The sequence below is a fragment of the Sciurus carolinensis genome, chromosome 4, assembly GCF_902686445.1.
Source record: "Sciurus carolinensis chromosome 4, mSciCar1.2, whole genome shotgun sequence".
NCBI classification, from domain to species: domain Eukaryota; kingdom Metazoa; phylum Chordata; class Mammalia; order Rodentia; family Sciuridae; genus Sciurus; species Sciurus carolinensis.
In genome coordinates this window covers 165,734,366-165,757,342 of record NC_062216.1, presented here as the reverse complement: position 1 = coordinate 165,757,342, position 22,977 = coordinate 165,734,366, and the positions used below count along the sequence as shown (strand labels likewise).

Here is a 22,977-nt window from a genome sequence, read left to right as displayed (position 1 = left end):
ATCACTGAGGATGGAGATTAAATGAGCTCATGCCTTTCACCCTATGAATAGGAAAAACCTGGAGATTAACAACAGAGGGGCAGGCGGCAGTGTCCACAGGCCGTCTCTGCTCGGGGAAGGACAGTGCCACCGTGTCCCTTCCTAGTCCACACGCTGCTTTAAGCACATGCCTCTGTGGCCGGGTCCTGGAGCCTCTGGAGCCCCTAGGGCTGCTGCTCACATGCTTTGTGGACGTGCAGACGTGTCAAGATTTCCACAGGCCCCTGGGCAGTGGAGGAGCCTGGCGAAGGTCGCGCGGCGGTTGCCAGAGCCGTTGGAAGCCCCATCCTGGCACGTGGGCTGCAGACCTGGCCCTGCTGTGGGGTCGGCGGGCAGGAAGGTCTGCACCCGCCTGCTCGGCCTCCACCAAGCCCTGTCCTTCGCAGGGGGAGCTGGAGCGGCAGCTGCTGCAGGCCAACCCCATCCTGGAGGCCTTCGGGAACGCCAAGACCGTGAAGAACGACAACTCCTCACGATTCGTGAGTAGCAGGCCGCACTCGGGGCCAGAGCTTCCGCTCAGAGCTGTGGCGCTGGCCTTCCCCTGGGAGCACGCCTCAGGAGCACGGGAGGGTCAAACCTGGAGCTGCTGGTCCCCGGGGCTGCAGGGAGGTCCCTCAGCACGGACCTGCCATCCGCCTCTATCGAGAGGCCGTGAGTAGTCGCTTCGGCCTCCTCCACTAAAGGCGGGGAGAGCAGCTAGGGAGCCGGGAGTCGCCTGTGGCTCCCGAGGCCAGATGGCACAGAGGGGGCACCCCAGTAACAGCCTCCCTGCCACCCTCAGAGGAGCTGGCCAGTCCTCAATTCGGGCTTCGGGCAGCGTGGTGTTTCCAGTTCTGTGTGCCACGTTGGCCGGGCACGTGGGAGCCTCTTGGCTGTCTCTCTTCTGCCCGGACCTACTGGATGCGGGAGCGGGGCTCCTAGCCCCCTGGCTAGGGCAGAGCCTCTGATCTCTTGGTCTTTCCTCAGGGCAAATTCATTCGCATCAACTTTGATGTCAATGGCTACATCGTGGGTGCCAACATCGAGACCTGTATCCTTGTGGTCTAATGGAAGTAGGAAACGGGTCTTGGGGAACTAGCTGTCACCACAGAGAAGCTGGCCCTTATTTCGACACTTCCCCTCGACGCCCCCTCTGTGGAGTTGGGAAGGAGCAGGATGAGCTTATGAAAGCCCAGCACAGAGTCAGGAGCTTACTGGCCAGACAAGGCTCTATATGGATCTGGAGGGAACCATTGAAATCCTCCAACGTGACCCCCAACTGGGTTGCCGCTGCCTTGTGTCTCCCCTGCACCAGTGTCGTGGCCTTTGCTCCTGGGGTATTCTGCTCTCCAATCACTTGTCAGAGGGACCCTTTAAGTAGAGCAGGCTCCCAAGGGAACAGGCCGCTCTATCGGACTGGCTTTGGTGCGGCACCGAGGTAGCCAGCCTCCCCCGACCTGTGTTGCTCCTCAACTCTGCAAAGATCTTCTGGAGAAATCTCGGGCCATCCGCCAAGCCAAGGAAGAACGAACCTTCCACATCTTCTACTACCTGCTGTCTGGGGCTGGCGAGCACCTCAAGAGTGAGTTTCGTCCTGGTGGGGCCGCTGGGCGCTGTGGAGGTGCACGCTGGGGCGCCGTGGAGAGGAGAGGCAAGAATGTCTTCCACCCTCCCAGCTGTCCTGAGGACGGCCTCGCTTCTGAGCATGCACTGGAGGGCGGGGCATGCCGCGGGCGCAGCGGCACACCAAGGCCTGCCACCCGTCTCTGCCCGTCCGTGCTGGTACGGCCCGCTGGCGAGTTGGCAGTGCTGTCACCCTGCAGTTCCAGGGCATCCTGGCTCGGAATCTGCTCCCCATTTCCTGATCTCTGAGGTCCAGCACTGGCGGAAGCCTTGGCTTCAGACCCTTGCTGACCTGCCCTTGCCCTCTCCCCTCACAGCTGACCTTCTACTGGAGCCATACAACAAGTACCGCTTCCTGTCCAACGGGCATGTCACCATCCCTGGGCAGCAGGACAAGGACATGTTCCAGGAGACCATGGAGGCCATGAGGATCATGGGCATCCCAGAAGACGAGCAAATGGGTAGGGACTGGCCCTCCGGGGGCGGGCAAGGCTGGTCATCATGCCTTCCAGGCCTCAGGGCAGGGGACAGGCCTGGGAGAGCGATCTGCTGGCTCCGATGCCCAGGGGCCCTGCTGGAGGAGGCCCTGCGGAGGGGGCCCTGAGCGTGTGGGGTTGGAGCTTCAGGGCTTTGTTCCGGTGGCCCCACAGGCGTTTGCGTCACTGCTGCAGCCCTTGCTGCCTGGGCAGAGTGCAGCAGAGGCGGGGTGGGCTCGGGTTGGCAGAGCCGGAACGAATAGCAGTGTGGAATGGCCTGCGTCTTCAGGTCCCTCGAGAGACAGTAAAGGGGACCTGTGTCCTCTACCAGCTTGAGGCTGTCGTCTGTGGAAAGATGGGGTTTGGGGAGAAAGTGCTCCAATTTCTAGCCGATTTGGGGGTACAGTGTGCATTGGGGGAGAGTGGAACAGGGTTCACTGTCATAGCCACAGATGAGATGTAATGAATGGGCAAGGTTGTGTTGCGATAAGACTTTATAAAGTGAGCAGTGGGCTCAGGGCTGGAGGCATGTCCTTCCTCAGCTTCGGAAACATTGGGAGTGCTGACAGCTGTTGTCTGAGCATAGGGCTGCCCAAGCTTGGGTCTGTAAGGGGCCTTGGGGACAGAGACCACACTGGCAGGGAGCTTGTGAGCCATATACTGAACCTGGGGCCTGGGAGCATGGTGTTCTGCTTGCCTGTTGCTCAGGATCCCTGGGGAGTGGCCACCCAGTCGGGAGGCTTCCTGCAGCCCATGTCTGCTTCTGACCTGCCTTTGTCCCCCAGGCTTGCTGCGGGTTATCTCAGGGGTGCTGCAGCTCGGCAACATCGTCTTCAAGAAGGAGCGCAACACTGACCAGGCATCCATGCCCGACAACACAGGTAAGCGCACCGCAGCCCTCACCAGAAGCCAGGGGCAGGCGCCCAGCTGGGGAGTTGGTCAGCAGAGGGCGTCTTACAGGAGCCCCAGACCCTCTCTTCAGCTTTGTGTTGGAGGTTGTGTATCCCTGCGTGTATTGTAGAGACATAAAATTCCCGTAACGTGAGCCTGCTTTTTCCTCACAGAATAAATACCAGAATGAGCTAGAAAAACTGATCGTGTGGATCAGGGGTTCCCTCTGAATACAGGCCTCTCCTCTTGGTTACTGATACAGCAGCTTCTGCTGTAGGGCCAAGTAGCACGAGTGTCTGGATTGTGACCTCACGTGTGTTGTACATGGCGTGGCCTCACCTCTTCCTGTGGCGTGCTGCACGTGGCCTCACTGAAATTTTTCAGTCTTCACGTGCTCTTCTTAGGGTCTCCAAAAAACCAAATAATCGTCTGTGGTACTGGAGATGGAACTCTGCCACTGAGCTGAATCCCCAGCTCACTCTAGTGTGAGTCAGGGTCTCTCTGAGCTGCCCAGGCTGGCCTTGAACTTGCAATCCTCCTGCCTTGCAATCCCCAGCAGCTGGGATGATGGGCACGAGCCCCCATGCCCAGCACTCTAAAGAGTTTCACAGGGGGGCATTTGACTTGTACAGGGTACTCCTGGAGGACCATGAGCTCTGTGCCTCTGGCACTAGGGTGGGCCTGTTTTGGGTCAGGACCCACTTTAACACTCCAGTGCGGGACCTCCAGGTAGAACCGCCTGTCCTTGGGACTCGTGGGGGTAAAGGATGCCATGTGTGCTGGCCTGCGCCGTGCCCTGCTGAAGAAGGGCCCAGATTCAGTTGTCCTGCCGTTGATTGCTCCGTTACCTCTACAGATTTCTTCCTCTCTGTTTGCAGCTTGAGGAGAGGGATTCATTATTTCAGGTCTGCTTACCTCTCCCCTCTTTCTTCTCTTTGAAAATTTTAGCTGCCCAGAAGGTGTCCCACCTCCTGGGAATCAACGTGACTGATTTCACCAGAGGTATCCTCACCCCACGCATCAAGGTGGGCCGAGACTATGTCCAGAAGGCGCAGACCAAAGAACAGGTATGCCTGCTGTGTCTGGGGAGCTCGCGCTGCCTCTGAGCTGGACCCACAGCAGCTTGCTGGAGGCCTGTTCTGCCCATCGGCCACGGGAGGCACTTGTACTTGAGTCCCTTGGCTCCCTGCAGAGCAGAGCCATATCCCCCCTGGAGAAACAGAGGGATGGGCTCGTGCCTGGAGCCACCACTGGACCTCAGAGTTCCTCTGCATCCAGGCGGCGTTTAGACTGCCTGGGCCTTGGGACAGAGGCGTGTTCTAGCCCCGTGGAAGTCGAGGCTGGGGTGTTTCTGTAGCCTTGCTCCCGCTGCTGCCCTCCTCTGTGTGCCGGGGTGGGCAGGGGTCTTCCCCTTCCGACCTGCCGACGTGGGAGCCCAGGTCCTTCCCAGGCCAGACCTCCTTCTCCTCCGTTGGGATTTCTGGTTTGTCACGGCTGGTCGCGGGGGTCTTGAGGTGCCAGTCCCATCTCTCAATACCTGGAAGATGGCACCTATTAACCTTTTCCCAAAGGCTCCCGCTCTGGGTGTTGACAGCCTGTGGCTGCATCTGCAGGTCCTCCATAGGAAGGATGAGGACATGGTGTGCAAGGACAGCGTGCATCACCACGGCCAGCCACCACCTCTCTGGTCTTTTAGGAGAAACCTGAACACTAGAAAATGCAGTCAAGGGTGGGGGAGTGATACTAGCCAAATTGTAGTTACATTGTGTGCTGTGAGCGTGTCTGAATATGTTAGAGTCCCATCAGCACGATGATGCACAAATTTAAAAATAATAAAGATTTAAAAAATAGTGGAGGGAAAGAAGAGAAATGCATGAAGTTGAGAGGAAAGGAGAAGTCCTGGCGTGGCCCTGCCCGTGGTGACTATCGTGGGCAGCTATGTTCTGCTAGCCTTTTTTTTTTTTTTTTTTCATAACTCAGTTGTCACTCTGGTTTTTATTATTGAGCTTTTCAAAGGTATATAGAGCAAGGTAGAGTGATGGAAAGACCCCTGTGCCTATCAGAGAGGCAGTTTAATAGTTGCCTCCCTCCCTCACTGCCCATCCTGTTAGCCATTAAAAAAACAGCGTACCGTTCTGAAGCGGATCTCAGGCATCGTATCACTCCTGTAAATACTTTATCATCTCCCCATTTTATTTGGAAAGGTCTTTTGTCTTCACCTGCTGAGCCTGTGTGGCTGCCCACGTGGGTTGCTTCGACTGTTCGTGGTATAAATAACACCGCAGCGAACATCCACATGAAGCTTTTTCCCCTTTTCCATATTTAGGGCTGTTTTCTCGGGAAGGTCCCCAAAGTGAAATTATTGGGGTGTACAGGGCACACGGGGGTTGAAAACTGACACTATTCCCTGGGTGTTGTCCCCAGGCTGACTTCGCCATCGAGGCCTTGGCCAAGGCCACCTATGAGCGGATGTTCCGCTGGCTGGTGCTGCGCATCAACAAAGCTCTGGACAAGACCAAGAGGCAGGGCGCCTCCTTCATCGGGATCCTGGACATCGCGGGCTTCGAGATCTTTGATGTGAGCACCCACCTTGCTGCCTCTTGGGTTCAGAATCCTCTTTCCCCTGGTCCCAGCTCTCTGAATTTGCCACCTCCTCCTTTGCGCGGGGACACCAGTTGGGAATGTTGGAAGCTACACAGGAGCATGCGCATGGCAGCAGAAGCTTTGGGGAGCACAGGGCCTCAGGTCATGGTCCTGAGGGCTTCATGGCAGGTGCTTCCTGTTTCTTTATTCTTCCAACCAGTATTTATTAGGCTGCAGGATAAGACGCTGTCGCTGCTCACGACAGCTTTGAGTTCAAGGAGGGGAAACTGACAGTTCCTGCAGATCAGAGGGTGGTTTGTTGTTGTCCATGTAGTTTTTTTTTTTTCCTTCCTTCCTTGTGGCCCTGGGACGGAACCCAGGGCCTCGCGTGTGCTAGGCAAGCACTACCATTGAGCCGCATCCCCAGCAGAACAGGGGCTCTAACCTGGCATCTGCACTGGGTTTCAAGGGACCCATGAACTCAGACTTGGAACAAATCACATCTTTGCTTTTCACGAATCTCTCATTGAAACTGCTGTGAGTTGAACCAAGTCATATAGACCTCAGTTGCACTAATGGTGCTTGTGGTCTGTCACCAGTAGAAACGGGATGTTTCCACACGGTAGTCCAGCTGGTGCTAAGACTGCACTCACCTGTACGTCAGCGTCTTGGCAGTGACGCCTGCGGCTGACTCCTGTTCTTAGGGAGTGCAGTGCGTTTCCACATCACGGTTTCTGGAATTACATTGAACATGACACCTTCCCTTGGCGGTCCACCTTATGTGTTTCACAAGATCACTCTGAGAAGCCCTCACCAGACTGCCGGGTGGCACGGGGGGCCGCATGGAGGTGGCGTGGGTCCGCGCAGGCGCTCCCCTGGCCTCGCGGCTGTGGCCTGACGCTCCTCTCCTCCCTGCAGCTGAACTCCTTCGAGCAGCTGTGCATCAACTACACCAACGAGAAGCTGCAGCAGCTGTTCAACCACACCATGTTCATCCTGGAGCAGGAGGAGTACCAGCGCGAGGGCATCGAGTGGAACTTCATCGACTTCGGCCTCGACCTGCAGCCCTGCATCGACCTCATCGAGAAGCCAGTAAGGCCCCTTCTGCGCCTGGCCCTGCGCCGGCTGCGGCAGAGCCTCTTCCTCGTGGTGTGGTGCCACCTGGAGGATAAGCCTGGGCTTAGATCCAGTGCCTGGCAGGCCTGGTCCCCTCAGAGAAGAGGCTCTGGGCAAGCCAGGGCTGGTGAGGCTGGGGCCCAGCATCCCGCCTGCGGCTCCAGGAGACCCCTGGGGTCCACCTGGCATTCCTTGTCTTAAAGAAACAGTCCTGCGGTTGTGAAGTGCAGCCCTGTCCTCAAGCGTTCTCGCTGGCTGCGCAGACGCCGCAGGCCTCCCCGGCTCGGGACTCACACAGCCGGGTGGTCGTGGCATGGCGCTGGCCTTTGAGACTGGCCGGGGCTAGAAGCTCTTCCCCTTTCCAAACTTCCAAGCAAGTCACGTTCTCACTCTGGCCAGTGGACTTCAGGACATTTGAGGTCCAGCTTGGGGTGCTCCGTAAAGAGGCCCGAGCGGCTTCTGCTCTGGCATCACCTCGGGAACAGTCAGACTCCTACACTCAGGTTCCTCCCACGGACGCCCGAGCTGCCCAGAGACATGTTGGGCAGAAGCCAAGTGCTCGTGTTGGAAGTCCTGCCGAGCGGGGCAGTGGGGCCAGTGCGGCCTCGAGGCTGCTTTGGTGATGGTCATGGTTTTAGTTTTGTTTTGTTTTTATACAACGAGAGCATTTTATTAATCACACACGATGGTGTTTGATGTCGTTCTTCATCAGCTGGATTTTCTAGTTATCAGGAACCCACCTGGCTCTCAGTCTTTTCCAGCCATCTGCAATCTCCTAATCTGCTTCAGTGTCCAGTAGGCTGACAAGTCTCAGGCCCTGTTTCTCAGGGGACCATGCTGGGTACCCTGTCACCTCTCCATACACTCTGCAGACAGTCTGGGGGGCAGACTCAGAGCGAGGGGGCCTGAATCCAGCTGCAGCCACCTGCGCAGACCCTGCATACTGTGGCACCAGGGCGGTGGGCCTGCTTCTCGTCACAGGCAGCAAAGTGGCCAGTGCACACGCCGCCGTGAGAGATCTTGGGTCAGGGTCTCTTAACCACAGTGAGACCCCAGAAGTTTGGTTTTTTTCCAAACTGGAGCTCTCGTTTGTGTGCCGTAGTAGCTGAGAACCGGCTGCAGAGTCTGTTGCCAGGAGTTCAGCCTGGAGCTCGTAGCTGGAGCACTCTCGTGCTGTGTTCCCGTGGAGCATGTCACCCGCCTTGTGTGATCCCGGGGATCCCCCTCACAGGCACTGGCTTCTCGCGATCGTGGTGGGGTGCTTCTCACGCGTGGCTCACGGGTGCTGCTCTGTGCCCCCTCCAGGCGGGTCCCCCTGGCATCCTGGCCCTGCTGGATGAGGAGTGCTGGTTCCCCAAAGCCACTGACAGGAGCTTCGTGGAGAAGGTGGTGCAGGAGCAGGGCACCCACCCCAAGTTCCAGAAGCCCAAGCAGCTGAAGGACAAGGCCGACTTCTGCATCATCCACTATGCCGGCAAGGTAGGGCGAGCCCCAGGGAGGTTGGTGGTCGCTGGGAGTGAGTGGGCCACCCCGGGCTGGGGCGTGGCGCCGGCACTGTGTCTGCCTGTGACTCGCGCCATGGCGTGGTTGGTGGCGTTCACAGCTTGCCCTGCTGCCACGTGCTGGCTGACGGCTGTGCAGTTGTTAGGCCGCCCTCCAGGTGTGGAGGCAATGTGGCTGTAAACTGCAGTCTTATTAGAGCTCTGCGCTCTTGAGCTGCTCGATTTCTCTGAGCCTTGGTTTCTTCGTCTGGAAAATGGGGTGGCCACCTGCCACCTGGTCCCATGTCTGATGTGAGCTTGCTCCTCAACCTCAGCACCATGGGCAGATGTGCAGCTCGAATCATTCTTCATCATGGGGACTGTCCTGCACATAGGGCAAGGTGTAGCAGCACCCCGGCTTGTCCCACCTGAGGCCAGGCAGTACCACCCTCCTTGGCTGTGGCAGAGGCTGTCTCCAGACATTGCTAGCATGTCCTGTTGCAAGGGGCAGGACTTGCCCCCACTTCAGAGCCACCCCGTGGCAGGAGCTGTTGGCATTGCCAGGCCGCACAGCTGGTGCCTGGTGGACCTGTCCCCGGCACTTGCCTGGTGTTCGTCCCACAGGCCTCTCGTTCCCGGGGCTGAGACTGGGCTAGCCGAAGCCGTCTGAGTGGAGGCTGTGGCTGGTTTCTCAGCAGGCTCTGTGCCCGCCCTCAGGTCTCTGAGCAGTCGCAGGCGAGCTTGCGCAGGGCTGGGCCATGACGGGCCTCACCACCCGTCCTCTCCAGCAGAGCCTGTCTGGTCCCTACGGCTGCCAACGCAACTCCAGTGCCCATGAAAACCCCAACACCACACAGTGCCCGGGGGATTCCTCAGTGAGGGGCTCACGGTCTCTGTCCTGCAGTGTGGCACCTTCTACTCCATCAGGGGGCCTGCTCCGTGAGATCAGCTCTGCTGAGGCACCTGGCTCCAGGGCTCCAGCAGGCATGCCCTGACCCAGGGAAGGCAAGGCCAGCCCGTGTGGGCCTCTGTGTGGACTGCTGCACACCTGTGCCAGCCTCTGGCTGCAGTGAGGGTTAGGAGGAGGGAGGCCAGGATGCTTGCTGCCTCGTCACTGTTGTTCTGGCCGCCCTGGAACTTCTGCAATGAAAATGCGATATTGTATTACTTGTGTTATTAGCAAATTTCCAAAAAGGCAAGCCCACAGCAGTGTGTTGAGCATGAACATTCCAAAAAAGACAAAGCAAAACTCGCTTGTCTTATCCCACTAGAAAGAAATACATTTCAGATTTTGTTATACATCCTTCCAGGATTTTTCTGTATGTTCACATTACCTCAAGAGGGAGGTCGGTGTTCTGCCACGTGGCTGCAGCTTCGTCTTCCCAGCACCCTGTGGCTTTCGGGGTGTTTCTCCTGTCCACTGCTATTCCAGCACCACAGAGCACGTGTGGCAGTTTCTTGTGGCCTTGGCCACTTACCATTTCCTTTTGGGAATAGAAGCACCGAGTCAGAGGGTCTTCCCAAGTTCTGACTTTTCCACATGAGCTTGCCTTGTCCTGGGAGAGGGTGTAAGAGCTCTTGTCCCCAGAGCAGCCTGTGACCGGGACCTGACCTTGCAGGTGGACTACAAAGCCGATGAGTGGCTCATGAAGAACATGGACCCCCTGAACGACAACATCGCCACGCTCCTCCACCAGTCCTCCGACAAGTTCGTCTCCGAGCTGTGGAAGGATGGTACGCCTTGTGTCCTCCTCACCCTGCCTCCTGGCTGTGGCTGCCATCTTCCCACCTCTGCAGTGGGCACAGCCACCAAACAAGGCCCTGACGCGAGCCAGGTGGTGTGAGTCCTGTAGCTCCCAAGGGAGAGTTCTCCCAGGGTGTGCACCAAGGCCATTTGCTCTCAGGGCAGAGGCCGCCCCCACCTTGCTGGCCGCACTTGCCAGCGCCTTCCACCTGCAGGGAAGGCCATGGTCACCTCGGCCGCTCAGCCTGGCTGCGCAGGTCTCTGGCCCTGCCCCTCGCACTCTCGCCTTCTCCTCTAGGCTGGTTGCTTGGAGGTTGCTCTTCCGGTGGTGTCTGAGGGCTCCTCCTCTCCTTTGCCTGGTCTTGCTTTAACCTCTCTGTTGCAGAGATGCAGCGCACTCAGAGAGCCTATTTCTATCACCGCTTTCCCATCCTCCACCTAGAACCAGGTGACTGGCCGTCCTGGTGTGGTGTCTCTTGTGCCGCTGTGCCCAGAGCTGTGCACGCGCTTTTGTGTTCTCCGTGCCTGCTTGGCTCCTCCTGCCTGGCTGTGCCCGCCCCCAGCCGCCCCCACAGGCCTAAGTACAAACCCAAATGACGGGCAGTGTTGAGATACGCAGGAACGCCACGTTATAGGTAGAAAGAAACATTTGAAAACTCTAATCCTCCTGTAGCTCCGCCTTCAAGGGCCGTCTTCCTGCTTGAGCAGCTGCAGGTGTCTCGGCATGAGGCCCAAGTGCCCCGCACGCTGCCAGTGTCTGCCTGACAGCCAAAATGGCGTGTGTGTGTGTTCACCAGTTGGCAAGGATCTGTGCCATCAGGGCCGGGCACAAGTCACATGTAAAAGGGCCACATCCACCTTCCTCTGTACCTCCCGATGGCTCTCACAAGCCACCCACCCCTGGGAAGCCGGAAGCCTTTGGTAGCCAGTCAGTGGGTCCTGCGGTGGGCGCAGAGGTGTCCCTGTGGCTCACAGCTTCCAGCCTTGCTGCTGGCTGCATGCTCTTCACTGTCTTCAAAAAAACAGTGGATCTGACCACAGAGGAATAGGAAATGGGCGTTGTCCTGGGACATTACCTCCAGCAGCGGAAGACTCGGGCTCCCGCGAGCTCTTGCCTGAAGGTGACCTCACATGACTTCCCTTTGGTTGGAGGCCTTTGGTTCTCACCTTGGAGGAAGCGGGCTCGAGCTGCTCCCCTAAGGGCTTCTTCCTTTGGGGTCGGTGGGTGGGGAGGCCTCCGAACGTTGGGGGCCAGTGTTCTCTGGGCTGTTTGACACCACCCAGTGCCGCTCTCAGCCCTTGCTTTAGAGGGCTCTGCTAGCGTGACCGCAGAGTCACCAGAGCCCTGCCGGAGGGCAGTCACTCTGGAGCGCCCTCCTGGCTCTTAGGTAAGGGTCAGCTAGGTCGGTTCACCTTAGGTAAAGGTCCGTGTGAACTCAAGGTTCCGACCTGTTTTGTTTTTTTCCGCCCGGGCCTTTAGGACTGCAGGCTGCTCTCAGCCGAGGCTTATTACCTCCTCATCAGGAGCCGGCCTGGTGGAATTGTTTCAGAACACATGGTCGCCTTGGCCTTGTCTCTGGGGAGTAGGAGCTTGCAGAGCAGGCTGGGTGGGGAGGTGAAGCCGCTGGCTGCCCGGCGGGCGCACTGCTCCCTCAGAGACTGCCCGGCGACTCCGCTCCCCTCCGCCGCCTGCTCAGGGCACATCGGCCCCGCACGGGCTGTTCTCGGCCCTCCAGCGCTGGGCTCAGGTGCTGCAGTTCCATACAGCCCCTTTTTCTGTCCCTGCATCTGTCCGTCTCTCCTGCCCTGCTTCCCCCAGCTGGGATGGCTGGACGCTCACATGCTCCCTTGGTCTCTGCAGTGGACCGCATCATTGGCCTGGACCAGGTGGCCGGCATGTCTGAGACGGCGCTGCCCGGGGCCTTCAAGACACGGAAGGGCATGTTCCGCACGGTCGGGCAGCTCTACAAGGAGCAGCTGGCCAAGCTCATGGCCACGCTGAGGAATACCAACCCCAACTTTGTCCGCTGCATCATCCCCAATCACGAGAAGAAGGTGCGGCTGCAGAGCGCGGGTGGGACGGGCAGGGAGGGAGGTGGGCCGCCGTGCCCTTGTCTGTCTCCTGCAGCAGCGCGCGAGAGCCCACGGTGGTGTCCCTCTGCTAATGGGCCCTGGGCCTGGGAGGGGCTCCATCCGCAGCCTGCTCTCCTGCTGGCTCCTTGGCTCGCTGGGCCTCCGGGCTGGGCCTTTGCACTTGGCTCTCGGAACCCATGAGCTGCAGCTGCTCCCTCGGGCCCTCACTCTGTCGGCTGCCGGGTACAGAATCGAGTCCACGTGGCTGTCTTCTCCAGGCCGGCAAGCTGGACCCCCACCTCGTGCTGGACCAGCTGCGCTGCAACGGCGTGCTGGAGGGCATCCGCATCTGCCGCCAGGGCTTCCCCAACAGGGTGGTCTTCCAGGAGTTCCGGCAGAGGTGAGCGGCCCAATCCCCTTGTGGCCTGGGGCTCCCAGCGGGGATCTTCCTGGGAGCCACAGCCACAGGGGCCAAGATCCGAGGGCTGTCCACACCTTCTTTCCTGTTCTACCTTTGATGTGTGAAGGGAGGTCTCTGCTTTATAACGGAAATGAAAGTCATCTTGTTGGCCTCACTGCTAGTGATGGCAAGGGCCTGGCGCTGCCTGCTGCATTAGGGACACTGAAAGAAATTTTAAGAGTGTCAGCCAGGGCTGGGGAGATGGCTCAGTTGGTAAAGTGCTTGCCTTGTAAGCACAAGGCCACGGGTTTTGATTCCCAGCACCACAAAAAAAAGAGCGTCAGCCAGACACCTGGGCACAGAAGAACTTAGGGAAACAGAAGTCGTAAAACTCGGTGGCTCATTGCTGGGCGTGCGGTGTTGGCAGCGCCGTCCTTTCTGCCTGACGGTTGTTCAGGGTCAACGGCTGCCTCCACGTGGCCCTGTGTTTCTTGGGCAGTCTTGCAGCATCCCAGGGAAGAGGCGAGCATAAGCTTGGCCATCCCCGGGTCCCAGACAGATGCTGGCCAGTGACAATGAGCCAGGGCAAGCTAGAGCGCCCCCTGGAGATTGAACGGTGCAGTGTGAGGTTCCAGTCACCGTCCAGAAAGCACCGAGCCTTCCTGTGCCCCTCAGCCAAGGAGAAGAGTGGGGTGGGATTTGCCAGATGCCTTCCTACTTAGGAGACTGCGGAATCGTGTGTCTGCTCCGCTGTGGGTGACCCTAGGCTCCCAAGAGATTCCAGGCTTTGCAGAATGGAAGCGAGGGGTGGGATCACCAGGCTTCTCCTTCCTCCCTCAGGTACGAGATCCTGACGCCAAACTCCATCCCCAAGGGCTTCATGGACGGGAAGCAGGCGTGTGTGCTCATGGTGAGTCCAGCTGTTGCCCCTCTAGAGCACAGGCCTCTGGCGGCTGGGCCCTGGCCACCCACGTGCTGATGCCCGGGCCTGTTAGACAAGGGCCCTTCCCTCAGTTGATGCCACCTTGGATCGTCCATTCTGGTTGTGCTTCTGCTGCGTGCCCTGAGGGGCAGCCCTCTCAGACTTTGGGTGATTGGGGCTGGTCTTTGGTACCAGGGCAAGTGGAGTCCATTCCACATGGGGCACATCTGCTTTCTCGCTCCTGTCTGCTCCACTCTTAAAGCCCAGCATGTCCCTGAGTCCACAGTCTGCTTTCCTCCCATCCAGATCAAAGCCTTGGAGCTCGACAGCAATCTGTACCGCATTGGCCAGAGCAAAGTGTTCTTCCGGGCCGGCGTGCTGGCCCACCTGGAGGAGGAGAGGGACTTGAAGATCACTGACGTCATCATAGGCTTCCAGGCCTGCTGCAGGGGTTACCTGGCCAGAAAGTGAGTGCTTTCGTCCTGCCCCACATCAGGCCCTGCTGTGTCCTCCTATGCTGGGGGCTCTGGGGACGCTTGGCCAGCCATGCTTGAGGGCAGCCAGAGCCTGTCCAGTGAAGGCCCACAGGCTCTTCCTGCCCTCTTTGTCCCCTAGATTCCAAGGATTAGAAATAGGTGTTTCCAATGGAGGTTTGGGGGTACCAGTGGGACGAGGGTGACCCTGTGCTTGGATTCGCCTGCCCAGTGCTCTGTGAGGAGCTGATGTCCCCAAGGAGCCCTTTGCTCTCTGGGAGGAGGTCTCCTGAGTCCAGAGCTGTTCCTGAGGGAGGCTGGGCTCCCCTGCTGCACGCTGGTCCCCAGGCTCCTGGGACCTGGATCCCATTGTGAGCTCAGCCCTGGGAGGTGGAGCGTGAGTTTATGGTGTTGGGATAATGGTGTCCTGTTGATCCAGAGCCTTCCAGCCAACACCTGACACCCACCTTTGCAAAACATTCTCCCCCACCAACGCTCAGACATGCAGGCAGCTGATGTCAAAGCCCCCGGGCACGCTGGGCTTTGTGGTCAGGGTCCTGGTTAGGCTCCAGGCGGAGTGGGTCTGTGGCCGGTTCCCGTGGACTCACCCGGGATCCCCTTGGAGGAGTGCTGGGGTCTGGTGGGTCAGGACCCAGGTTGTTTCTGCTGTTCCCACCCCACGGCACTGACCGCGTCCCTTGCCCCACAGGGCTTTTGCCAAGCGGCAGCAGCAGCTGACAGCCATGAAGGTCCTGCAGAGGAACTGTGCCGCCTACCTTAAGCTGCGCAACTGGCAGTGGTGGAGGCTCTTCACCAAGGTGCGTGCTGCAGGGCTCCTGAGCTCGCCAGGGACGGGCAGGCCTTGGGCTGCCTCTGTGGCGGTCACTGTCCCCAGCAGTGAGCCTTACCCTCAGCTCCCTTTTCCTGGCAGCGGGAGTCTAGAGGGTCCTGTCCTGAGGGGCCGGGCGGGTGTGACCCGTGGCATCTGGCGTGGATGACCATGTCCGTGCTGGCTGAGAGCAGCTCCCCAGGCGTACGGGCCCAGGATGCGCCATCCCCCAGTGCCGGAGCCAGTGCCCTCTCCAGCCTTGCTCCCAGCTGATGGCCCTCCCTAGCCTTTTACAGTCCTTCCATTTTTAAGGCTGTTCAGGCTGCTTTTGTCGATAGTGTGTGTTTTATGGTAGCTAACAGTTCGCCTGTGACCCTTTCGTCCCAGACCAGCAATAGAGTCTCTGTCTGTTCCTGCTCTTTCTCACTCCTGTGATCGTTCTTCCGTAGCTGAGGTTTGACTTGTAGGAAGCCTGTGGTTTACACTTTCCATTTAGAATCCCTCAGCACAGTTTTCAGAAGCCCGTTTCCTGCTCCCTGGAGGACATAGTTTTATCTACTTTTCTAACCATGGGTCTTCGTGTCATTCCTAAATTCTACTGTCATCAGCAGTGCCGCCGTGGTCATGCGCAGCTAGGGATGGTTTCCCTGACCTGTATCTAGCAGGTCAGAGGCCTGTGGCATGCAGCGCCAAATGACTTCCCAGAAGTTGAGCTCGGTTCCAGAGGAGGGAGGAGCCTGTGGTGCTGGCAGGGTGGGCATCTTCCAGTCTTGTCTCCTAGGTCAAGCCGCTGCTGCAGGTGAGCCGGCAGGAGGAGGAGATGATGGCCAAAGAGGAAGAGCTAGTGAAGGTGCGGGAGAAGCAGCTGGCTGCAGAGAACAGGCTCACGGAGATGGAGACCCTGCAGTCTCAGGTAGGTGTCCTCAAAGGATGCTCCCGGGGATGCAGCCGCTTCAAGTGCTGCCACCTGCTGGTAGGTGGCCACTGCAGCTCAGGAAATACTCTAGAAAATCAGTGGCTAGAGTCTGCAGATCTCTCCTCCAGTGGGAGGCTGCGCATGGGGTGAAGGTGGTGAATGGTGGGTTCAAGCCCCAGTTCCACCACAGAAGCCCTTGACCGATTGCCCTGGAGCTTAGTTTGAAGCTCATCAGGGAACAGCCAAGGCAAAGGGGCAAACTAGGGGCAGCTGGGAACATCAGCGCTTTCTGGACGGATGCCCCCTGAGGTGGCAGAGGACCTTGCACGTCGTATGCTCGTTGCAGCTCATGGCAGAGAAGTTGCAGCTGCAGGAGCAGCTGCAGGCAGAGACGGAGCTGTGTGCCGAGGCCGAGGAGCTCCGCGCCCGCCTGACCGCCAAGAAGCAGGAGCTGGAGGAGATCTGTCATGACCTGGAGGCCAGGGTGGAGGAGGAGGAGGAGCGCTGCCAGCACCTGCAAGCTGAGAAGAAGAAGATGCAGCAGAACATCCAGGTGCCGCCGGGGAGGGCAGCCGGGGCTCGGGCTTCCGGAGGGGCGGGCCACCGGGGCACAGGACTCAGTGGTCACTCTGTCCCCTCGGGCAGCCCTCCAGAGGCTTGCTCTCCGGGTCATGCCACATGCCCCACGTCGAGCTTGGCAGGTCCCTGAGCTCCTGGGCTCGGCCTCTGCCTGCGCCCTGGCACAGCTGGCTGGGGAAGCCCTTCTACACCCCTGGTCCCGTGTGGGAGTAGGGCCTGGCCACAGCCCTACCAGCTGCTGTGCCCTTCTCACGGCCCCTTCTGCCCGACAGGAACTCGAGGAGCAGCTGGAGGAGGAGGAGAGTGCCCGGCAGAAGCTGCAGCTGGAGAAGGTGACCACTGAGGCCAAGCTGAAGAAGCTGGAGGAGGACCAGATCATCATGGAGGACCAGAACTGCAAACTGGCCAAGGTGGGCCTGGGCGGCTGTGGGTGGCACGCTGAGCCGTCCCTGCAGGGCTACGCCCTGGCACCAAGCTCAGCAGCCGCTCCCTGGGTGCCCCATCGCCTCTGGGTGCCAGGGCCACATTTAAAGGGATTTGCGAATGGGTGACGGGGGCTGGGGGAAAGGTCAGCTGCGACTCAGACCGAGGCTGAAGACTCGGGCCCTCTGGGTGGCACTGCGCACGTCAGTCCCCGAGGAGTCGGGGCGCCTCGCTTTGCCGGGAGGTGTGGAGCACTCCTCCCCCAACCAGTTCTGGGCAGCAGCTGTCTCTCCTGGGTGTGCACCGGGTCCCAGGGAACAGGTGAGATGGGAGCATGGTAGAGAAGGCAGGACGGGTCAGGAGGCCATCCCGCATCCCGGGGCGGGGCTGACGTGGCAGGACACCTGCCCAGCCACTGAAATGGGGAGAAAGGTGTTCGCACTGAGCCACGGGGCTTTGTGGCAGGTGTTTGGGGTGCTAATGTTGAGCGGGGCCCCAGCAGGGACCCCACGGTGCAGAAAGTGAGGAGGGCAGCCTCGCACACTCCAGGGCTCAGAGCCGGTGGCGTGGGCAGCAGCTCCAGCCTCACCTAGAGGCCTTTCTCACCTGGGCCCAAGGCCGTCCAGGCGTGGCACCCATGTGTTGGCCCCAAGGAAGCCCTTTTCCGAGCCACCCCTGTGATCCCGGACACCCTAAGGAAGCTCAGCGAGCACGCCTGCCTCTCTCTGCTGACGCTCTCCCGACGCCCCCCCCAACAGGAGAAGAAGCTGCTGGAAGACAGAATAGCCGAGTTCACCACCAACCTCATGGAAGAGGAAGAGAAGTCCAAGAGCCTGGCCAAGCTCAAGAACAAGCACGAGGCCATGATCACCGACCTGGAAGGTGAGGCCCTGGGTGGGAGCCCGCCTGGGCACCGGGCCCCGGGCAGGCACGCTGCTGACGGGCTGGGTGTCAGTGCAGTACCAGGCTGCTGTCTAAAGACCCAGGGCCCAGGCTGTGCCGGGCGTGCTGTCCCCTCGGGAGTCTGGGCTCCAGGTCCCTGTGGCTGGTGGACTCTGAGCCTAGGTGAGGAGTCTTCGGGACGAACCTTTTGCATCACTGCGTTATTGGAAACGTGTTCTCAGAAGCTCTTGAGCCGCCCCACAGGGGGTCTGGGTTTTAACCTAGAACCGAACAGCTCGGTCCCCTACCAGCTGTGTCACCTCACATCTATTAATCTGCACCGGCCGTAGCTTCTCTGACCTACATGGGGACGCCGCGAGAGGGTTAGCAGGCATTACGTTCACATGAACATGTGCTGTGGGGCACTGGACAGAGGTGCTAGAGAGCATGGCTTGGCTCTTTAGTCTTCGTGGCCCTGGGATTGAGGACAGGGTCTCACCTTTGCTAGCAAGTGCTCTAATGCTGAGCCACATCCCAGCCCTTTTAAATTTTATTGTGAGACAGGATCTCGCTCAGTTGACTAGGTGGACCTGGAACTTGGTCCTCCTGCCTCAGCCTCTTGAGTAGCTGGAATTACAGTCATGTGCCACTGCACCTGGCCAGGGTCACTGTTTGGTTGGAGGCGGGAGGGAGACTGGGCTTCTGTGGAGCCCTGCCCCTACCCTTTAAGAGGCGTGGGCAACTGGGGGTTCAGGTGCTCAGGCCACTCCCAGCCGAGGCCTGGTAGACGTGGGGCCAAACCATGCAGGCTGGGCCTGGGAGAGCTTCCCTCAGTCTGGCGACACCACCCTGCCTGGCCCTGCTCGGTACCTAATGAGGTGAGTCGAGCCAGTGGAGCAGGTAGGTCTCTATGCAGAGAGCGCCTCTCCCACAGATGCCTTCCCCCACCTGGGGGGAATCCAGGAGCTGCCAACGTGAGGGTCGTAAAGTCAGACACCAACACGTGTTGACGAAGACGTAGGCTAATCAGAATACAGGCACGTTGTGTGGGGCGTAAATGGTGGATGGCTTTGAGTGTGAGCAGCCACTGCCTGGGAGACTGAAGCTGCCTGTGCCTTCTACACGGCAGTCCTGTTGGATGCCTGTGGCCACGTGCCCTGAGAGGCATGGGCAAAGAAACTCGGCCTTGTGCCTAAGAGCGCACGCCAACACCACCCAGCTGCGCTTAGCGTAGGAGGACTAGGTCGTGGTAGGTGCACATACGGGGTGCGAGACAAGCCCGAGTCGGTAGATCCCACGAGCCTTACCGTGTGTCTCTGGAGCGCCAGCTCGAGCAGCAGGGCAAGTCTGGGAAGGAAACCGCTCAGCCCTTCCCGTGCTCTCGAAGGCTGGCACTGAGCGAGGCTCACTCATCCGTGCCCCGCAGCAGCCTGTTGGTGTAGGGCGTCTTCTCATGCTCACTCTGAGTACCGGAGACGGGATGGTTGAGTTAGTTACCCAGGTGATGTCACTAAGGCGCTGTAAAAGCCAGGCGTTGGACCCCACTCTGCTTTCCAACTCCTTGTGTGAGTTTACCTGGGTGCAGAGCGCGGCCCGGCGCAGGGGAGAGCCGGCGGGGAAGATGCAGATGTGGGAGCGGGACTGCCGCGTGGGAAGGGCAGGACGGAGCGTGAGACGGGGCCTCAGTGGCTCCTGGCAGTGTCCTCTGTCCAGGGGTTGGGTGTGGTGGTCTGTGTGGTGACCCTTTGGACCTTAACGTTGTTTTGCAATAAGCGTTGAGTAGATTACATAAGTAAAGGGAAGCAGGCGGGAAGCCGTGGCCGCTGAGGACTGCACCCCGCCCTCCCCGCAGAGCGCCTCCGCAGGGAGGAGAAGCAGCGGCAGGAGCTGGAGAAGACCCGCCGCAAGCTGGAGGGAGACTCCACGGACCTCAGCGACCAGATCGCCGAGCTGCAGGCACAGATCGCCGAGCTCAAGATGCAGCTGGCCAAGAAGGAGGAGGAGCTGCAGGCCGCGCTGGCCCGGTGAGGCTGGGGCTACTGGTGTCGGCCCTGGTCCCCGCTCCCCGTCCCCTCCTGGAGCATCAGGAGCTGCATGCGCGCTCTGGACGAGCCAGTGTGCAGACACGCGCCATCCTCATCCCTCGGAGGACAGCTTTGCCTCTGTTTCTATAAAGAGTCCCCCAGAGAGCCATCTAAAACTCCATCGCCTGCCTCAGGGAGTCCTCCCCTCCCCTCCTGCCATTTCACTTTCCCTTTTCAATTTATTAGCTAGAAACACACTTTTTTTTTTTTTAAATTTATTTTTTTTATTATTGTACACAAATGGGATACATGTTATTTCTCTGTTTGTACATGGCGTCAAGGCATACCATTTGTGTAATCATAAATTTACATAGGGTAATGTTTGATTCGTTCTGTTATTTTTTTCCCTTCCCCCCACCCCTCCCACCCCTCTTTTGAAGCACACATTTTTTAAAAAATCACATTTTTATATTCACAGCAAGATTGAGCAGAAGATGCAGAGATTTCCCACATACGCCGTGCCCCACCCTACATAGCCTCCCCGTTCACATCCTCCACAGTGGTCCCTTTGTCACCCTCGGGGAACCTAACGTCAACACTTCTTGACCATCTGAAGTCCCTGGTGCGGTCACATTTTCAGTTGCAGTCATCGAGAACTATAACATCTTATTAAAGTCATGAACCTTAGTTGGGAACTGTTTTCTAGTTTTCCAAGTGGCATTGTTCTTGAACCTTCTGAGCAGATGCCTTGGCTGGTGACTTGCTGAGAGTGAGCCTCACGCCTGCCAGATACGGCTCTGCCAGCCCCCACCAGGCCTCCTCTGCAAACCCCGCCCCTCGAGGGTGAAACCGGCCTCTCACCCATGCTGTGGTCCCTTGGCAGAGTGGAAGAAGAAGCTGCACAGAAGAACATGGCCCTGAAGAAGATCCGGGAGCTGGAATCTCAGATTTCCGAACTCCAGGAAGACTTGGAGTCCGAGCGTGCTTCTAGGAACAAAGCTGAGAAGCAGAAGCGGGACCTTGGGGAAGAGCTGGAGGCGCTGAAAACCGAGCTGGAGGACACCCTGGATTCCACGGCCGCCCAGCAGGAGCTCAGGTGTGGGCTGCTGGCAGGTCATGGAGGATGGGGAGGGCCGGGAAGTGAGGACGCCTTGTGCGGAGGGGCTGGAGGCCAGCCTCTGCACACACAGTGGCCTCAGGTGCAGAGTGTGGACCTGGATAGTTGCTCAGCAACTTCTCTCTGCCTGGAGCAGCTGAAGAAGCCCGCTAGAGGTCTGGGGTGAAGCAAGGGAGGGCCCTAGGTTACAAGGGTCCAGGAGCCTCAACAGAGTGTGTCTGTGAGCCTGGGCTGCAGGATGGAGGCCAAGGAGGGAGAAGGGTGGTAAACAAGTGCCGTTGGCCAGGGCTCTCTGGTCAGGCAAGAGCCCAGGGCACAGGGTCCTTGAGCTCCGCTCTGAGGGCATTTCTCTGCACAGGTCCAAACGTGAGCAGGAAGTGAACATCCTGAAAAAGACCCTGGAGGAGGAGGCCAAGACCCATGAGGCTCAGATCCAGGAGATGAGGCAGAAGCACTCCCAGGTGGTGGAGGAGCTGGCGGAGCAGCTGGAGCAGACGAAGAGGGTGCGTGGCTTCCTGGGCCAGGCTGCTGTCCAGGGGCGACCCTTGCTGTCTCTAAATCAGTCCTGTAGAAAAGAGCGATTCTGCCTCAGATGGCCTGGCCTGAAGCCAGACTCCAGCTCCTGAGTGACCTGGGCAAAGGATGGGCCTATTCTGTGAGGCTTCGAGTCGCCAACACATGCAGGGCGCTTGGTGAAGACTAAGGAAGCCGCCCTCGAAGCATGCTCATTATTCTGTTCAACAGCTGCGGGCCAGAAAGCTTCAGGGAGTCAGAGCCACCCCTGCCCGAGTGTCAGGGCCTTGGTGGCCCCTTTTCAGACTGAGCGTCCACGAGTGGTCTGTTGACACCTGACTGGGAAACCTGGGTGATGGCTATCCAGTGGGCTTCCCGGCCCTGCAGCTGGTGGCAGGCAGCTCCCTGACAGGAGTTGGGTCCCCTGTGGCTACAACTCACAGTTGCTCTAGGAGACCCCTGGAGAGGTCAGAGGCTCTTCATGTGGCAGCCTACAAATTCTTCTAGCAACACACTGGTCTGCTTGTCTCCCTCAGCCGCCCTGCTCTGTGTTGGGTCCTTCCTTTGTTCTCAGGATTCTACGGAGCAGCCTTTGCACTCACTTAGGGACCAGTTTAACCTTGAACTTGCTGAGCGCCCCCAAGGCTGTCTAGAATGGGATTTTTTTGCATTTATTTTGTGAATTCCACTTTTATATTTTGTGAAAGAACATCACATTATTACTTTGAACATCAAAAATCAGAAGAGGTTTTTTCGGAAGTCCGAAAACAATTAGAGTTTCCCTCATTGTGTTATAAACATTACTGAAATCCTAACACCCGTAACAACACCTTACATATTACAGTACACCTTACATATATTACAATATGCCCTTCCGGCAGACATGGTGGCGCACGCCTGTAATCCCAGCTGCTCAGGAAGCTGAGACAGGAGGACTACAATTTCAAAGCCAACCTTACAACTTGTTGAGGCCTTAAGCAACTTAAATGAGACCCTGTCTCTAAATAAAATATAATAAAGGGCTGGGGATGTGGCTCAGTGGTTAAGCGCCCCTGGGTTCAATCCCTGGGACCAAAAAATTAAATATTCCTTCCTCCCAGGGCGGGAGGCCAGGCAGGGATTATTTTAGAGATTGGAAAGCCAGAATCCTCAGAGATGAGGACGCATCTCACCCCAAGAGAGGAGGACAAGCCTGGCTTTCCAAGTCTGGGCTCTTGCTGGCAGCCATCATTTTTGCTGCAGAGGCAGCTGGTTCTGGGCCTAAGTTGGGGGTTCCTCGGGGATGGGAGACCAGCGGTGTCACGGCGTGGGTCCCATCTATGTCTTTCCTCACAGGTGAAGGCCACCCTGGAGAAGGCGAAGCAGACCCTGGAGAGCGAGCGGGGGGAGCTGGCCAACGAGGTGAAGGCCCTGCTGCAGGGCAAGGGGGACTCGGAGCACAGGCGCAAGAAGGTGGAGGCCCAGCTGCAGGAGCTGCAGGTCAAGTTCAGCGAGGGAGAGCGCGTGCGCACGGAGCTGGCCGACAGGGTCACCAAGCTGCAGGTGAGGCCTGGGCCACGGGTGCTCCCTCGCCTCCCTCCTGCACCAGCTTCTGGTGAGGCTCGAGGCGCGGGCCCCACGTTGCCAGTGCAGGTACGGCTGGCTCAGGGTCCTTGCCTCTTCCCATGCAGGTCGAGCTGGACAATGTGACTGGCCTTCTCAACCAGTCTGACAGCAAATCCAGCAAACTCACCAAGGACTTCTCGGCCCTGGAGTCCCAGCTGCAGGACACTCAGGTAAGGACACATTGGGAACCAGAAGCTGGACCCCTCCTGTGCCCACATGTCCTCAGCACCAGACCTCTGGCTGTCCCCTAAGTCAGAAGGGCTGGCCCTCCCTCCCATTGGGGGTGGTT

The 22,977-nt window shown here is 58.7% G+C and overlaps 1 protein-coding gene across 1 annotated transcript in view; it reads left to right on the top strand.

Moving 5' to 3' along the window:
• Nucleotides 1-22,977, top strand: part of Myh9 (myosin heavy chain 9) — an 80,878-nt gene that overhangs the window by 49,758 nt on the left and 8,143 nt on the right. The window contains exons 6-29 of the mRNA XM_047547962.1: nt 426-518; nt 1,006-1,069; nt 1,502-1,600; nt 1,959-2,102; nt 2,903-2,998; nt 3,957-4,075; nt 5,433-5,585; nt 6,510-6,683; nt 8,013-8,186; nt 9,808-9,922; nt 11,794-11,987; nt 12,284-12,405; nt 13,246-13,315; nt 13,634-13,794; nt 14,510-14,618; nt 15,411-15,542; nt 15,892-16,098; nt 16,397-16,534; nt 17,306-17,429; nt 19,282-19,453; nt 20,337-20,549; nt 20,929-21,073; nt 22,419-22,625; nt 22,754-22,858. Of these exons, the coding sequence (XP_047403918.1) occupies nt 426-518; nt 1,006-1,069; nt 1,502-1,600; nt 1,959-2,102; nt 2,903-2,998; nt 3,957-4,075; nt 5,433-5,585; nt 6,510-6,683; nt 8,013-8,186; nt 9,808-9,922; nt 11,794-11,987; nt 12,284-12,405; nt 13,246-13,315; nt 13,634-13,794; nt 14,510-14,618; nt 15,411-15,542; nt 15,892-16,098; nt 16,397-16,534; nt 17,306-17,429; nt 19,282-19,453; nt 20,337-20,549; nt 20,929-21,073; nt 22,419-22,625; nt 22,754-22,858 (3,330 nt within the window). The remainder of the gene's footprint in view (nt 1-425; nt 519-1,005; nt 1,070-1,501; nt 1,601-1,958; nt 2,103-2,902; nt 2,999-3,956; nt 4,076-5,432; nt 5,586-6,509; nt 6,684-8,012; nt 8,187-9,807; nt 9,923-11,793; nt 11,988-12,283; nt 12,406-13,245; nt 13,316-13,633; nt 13,795-14,509; nt 14,619-15,410; nt 15,543-15,891; nt 16,099-16,396; nt 16,535-17,305; nt 17,430-19,281; nt 19,454-20,336; nt 20,550-20,928; nt 21,074-22,418; nt 22,626-22,753; nt 22,859-22,977) is intronic.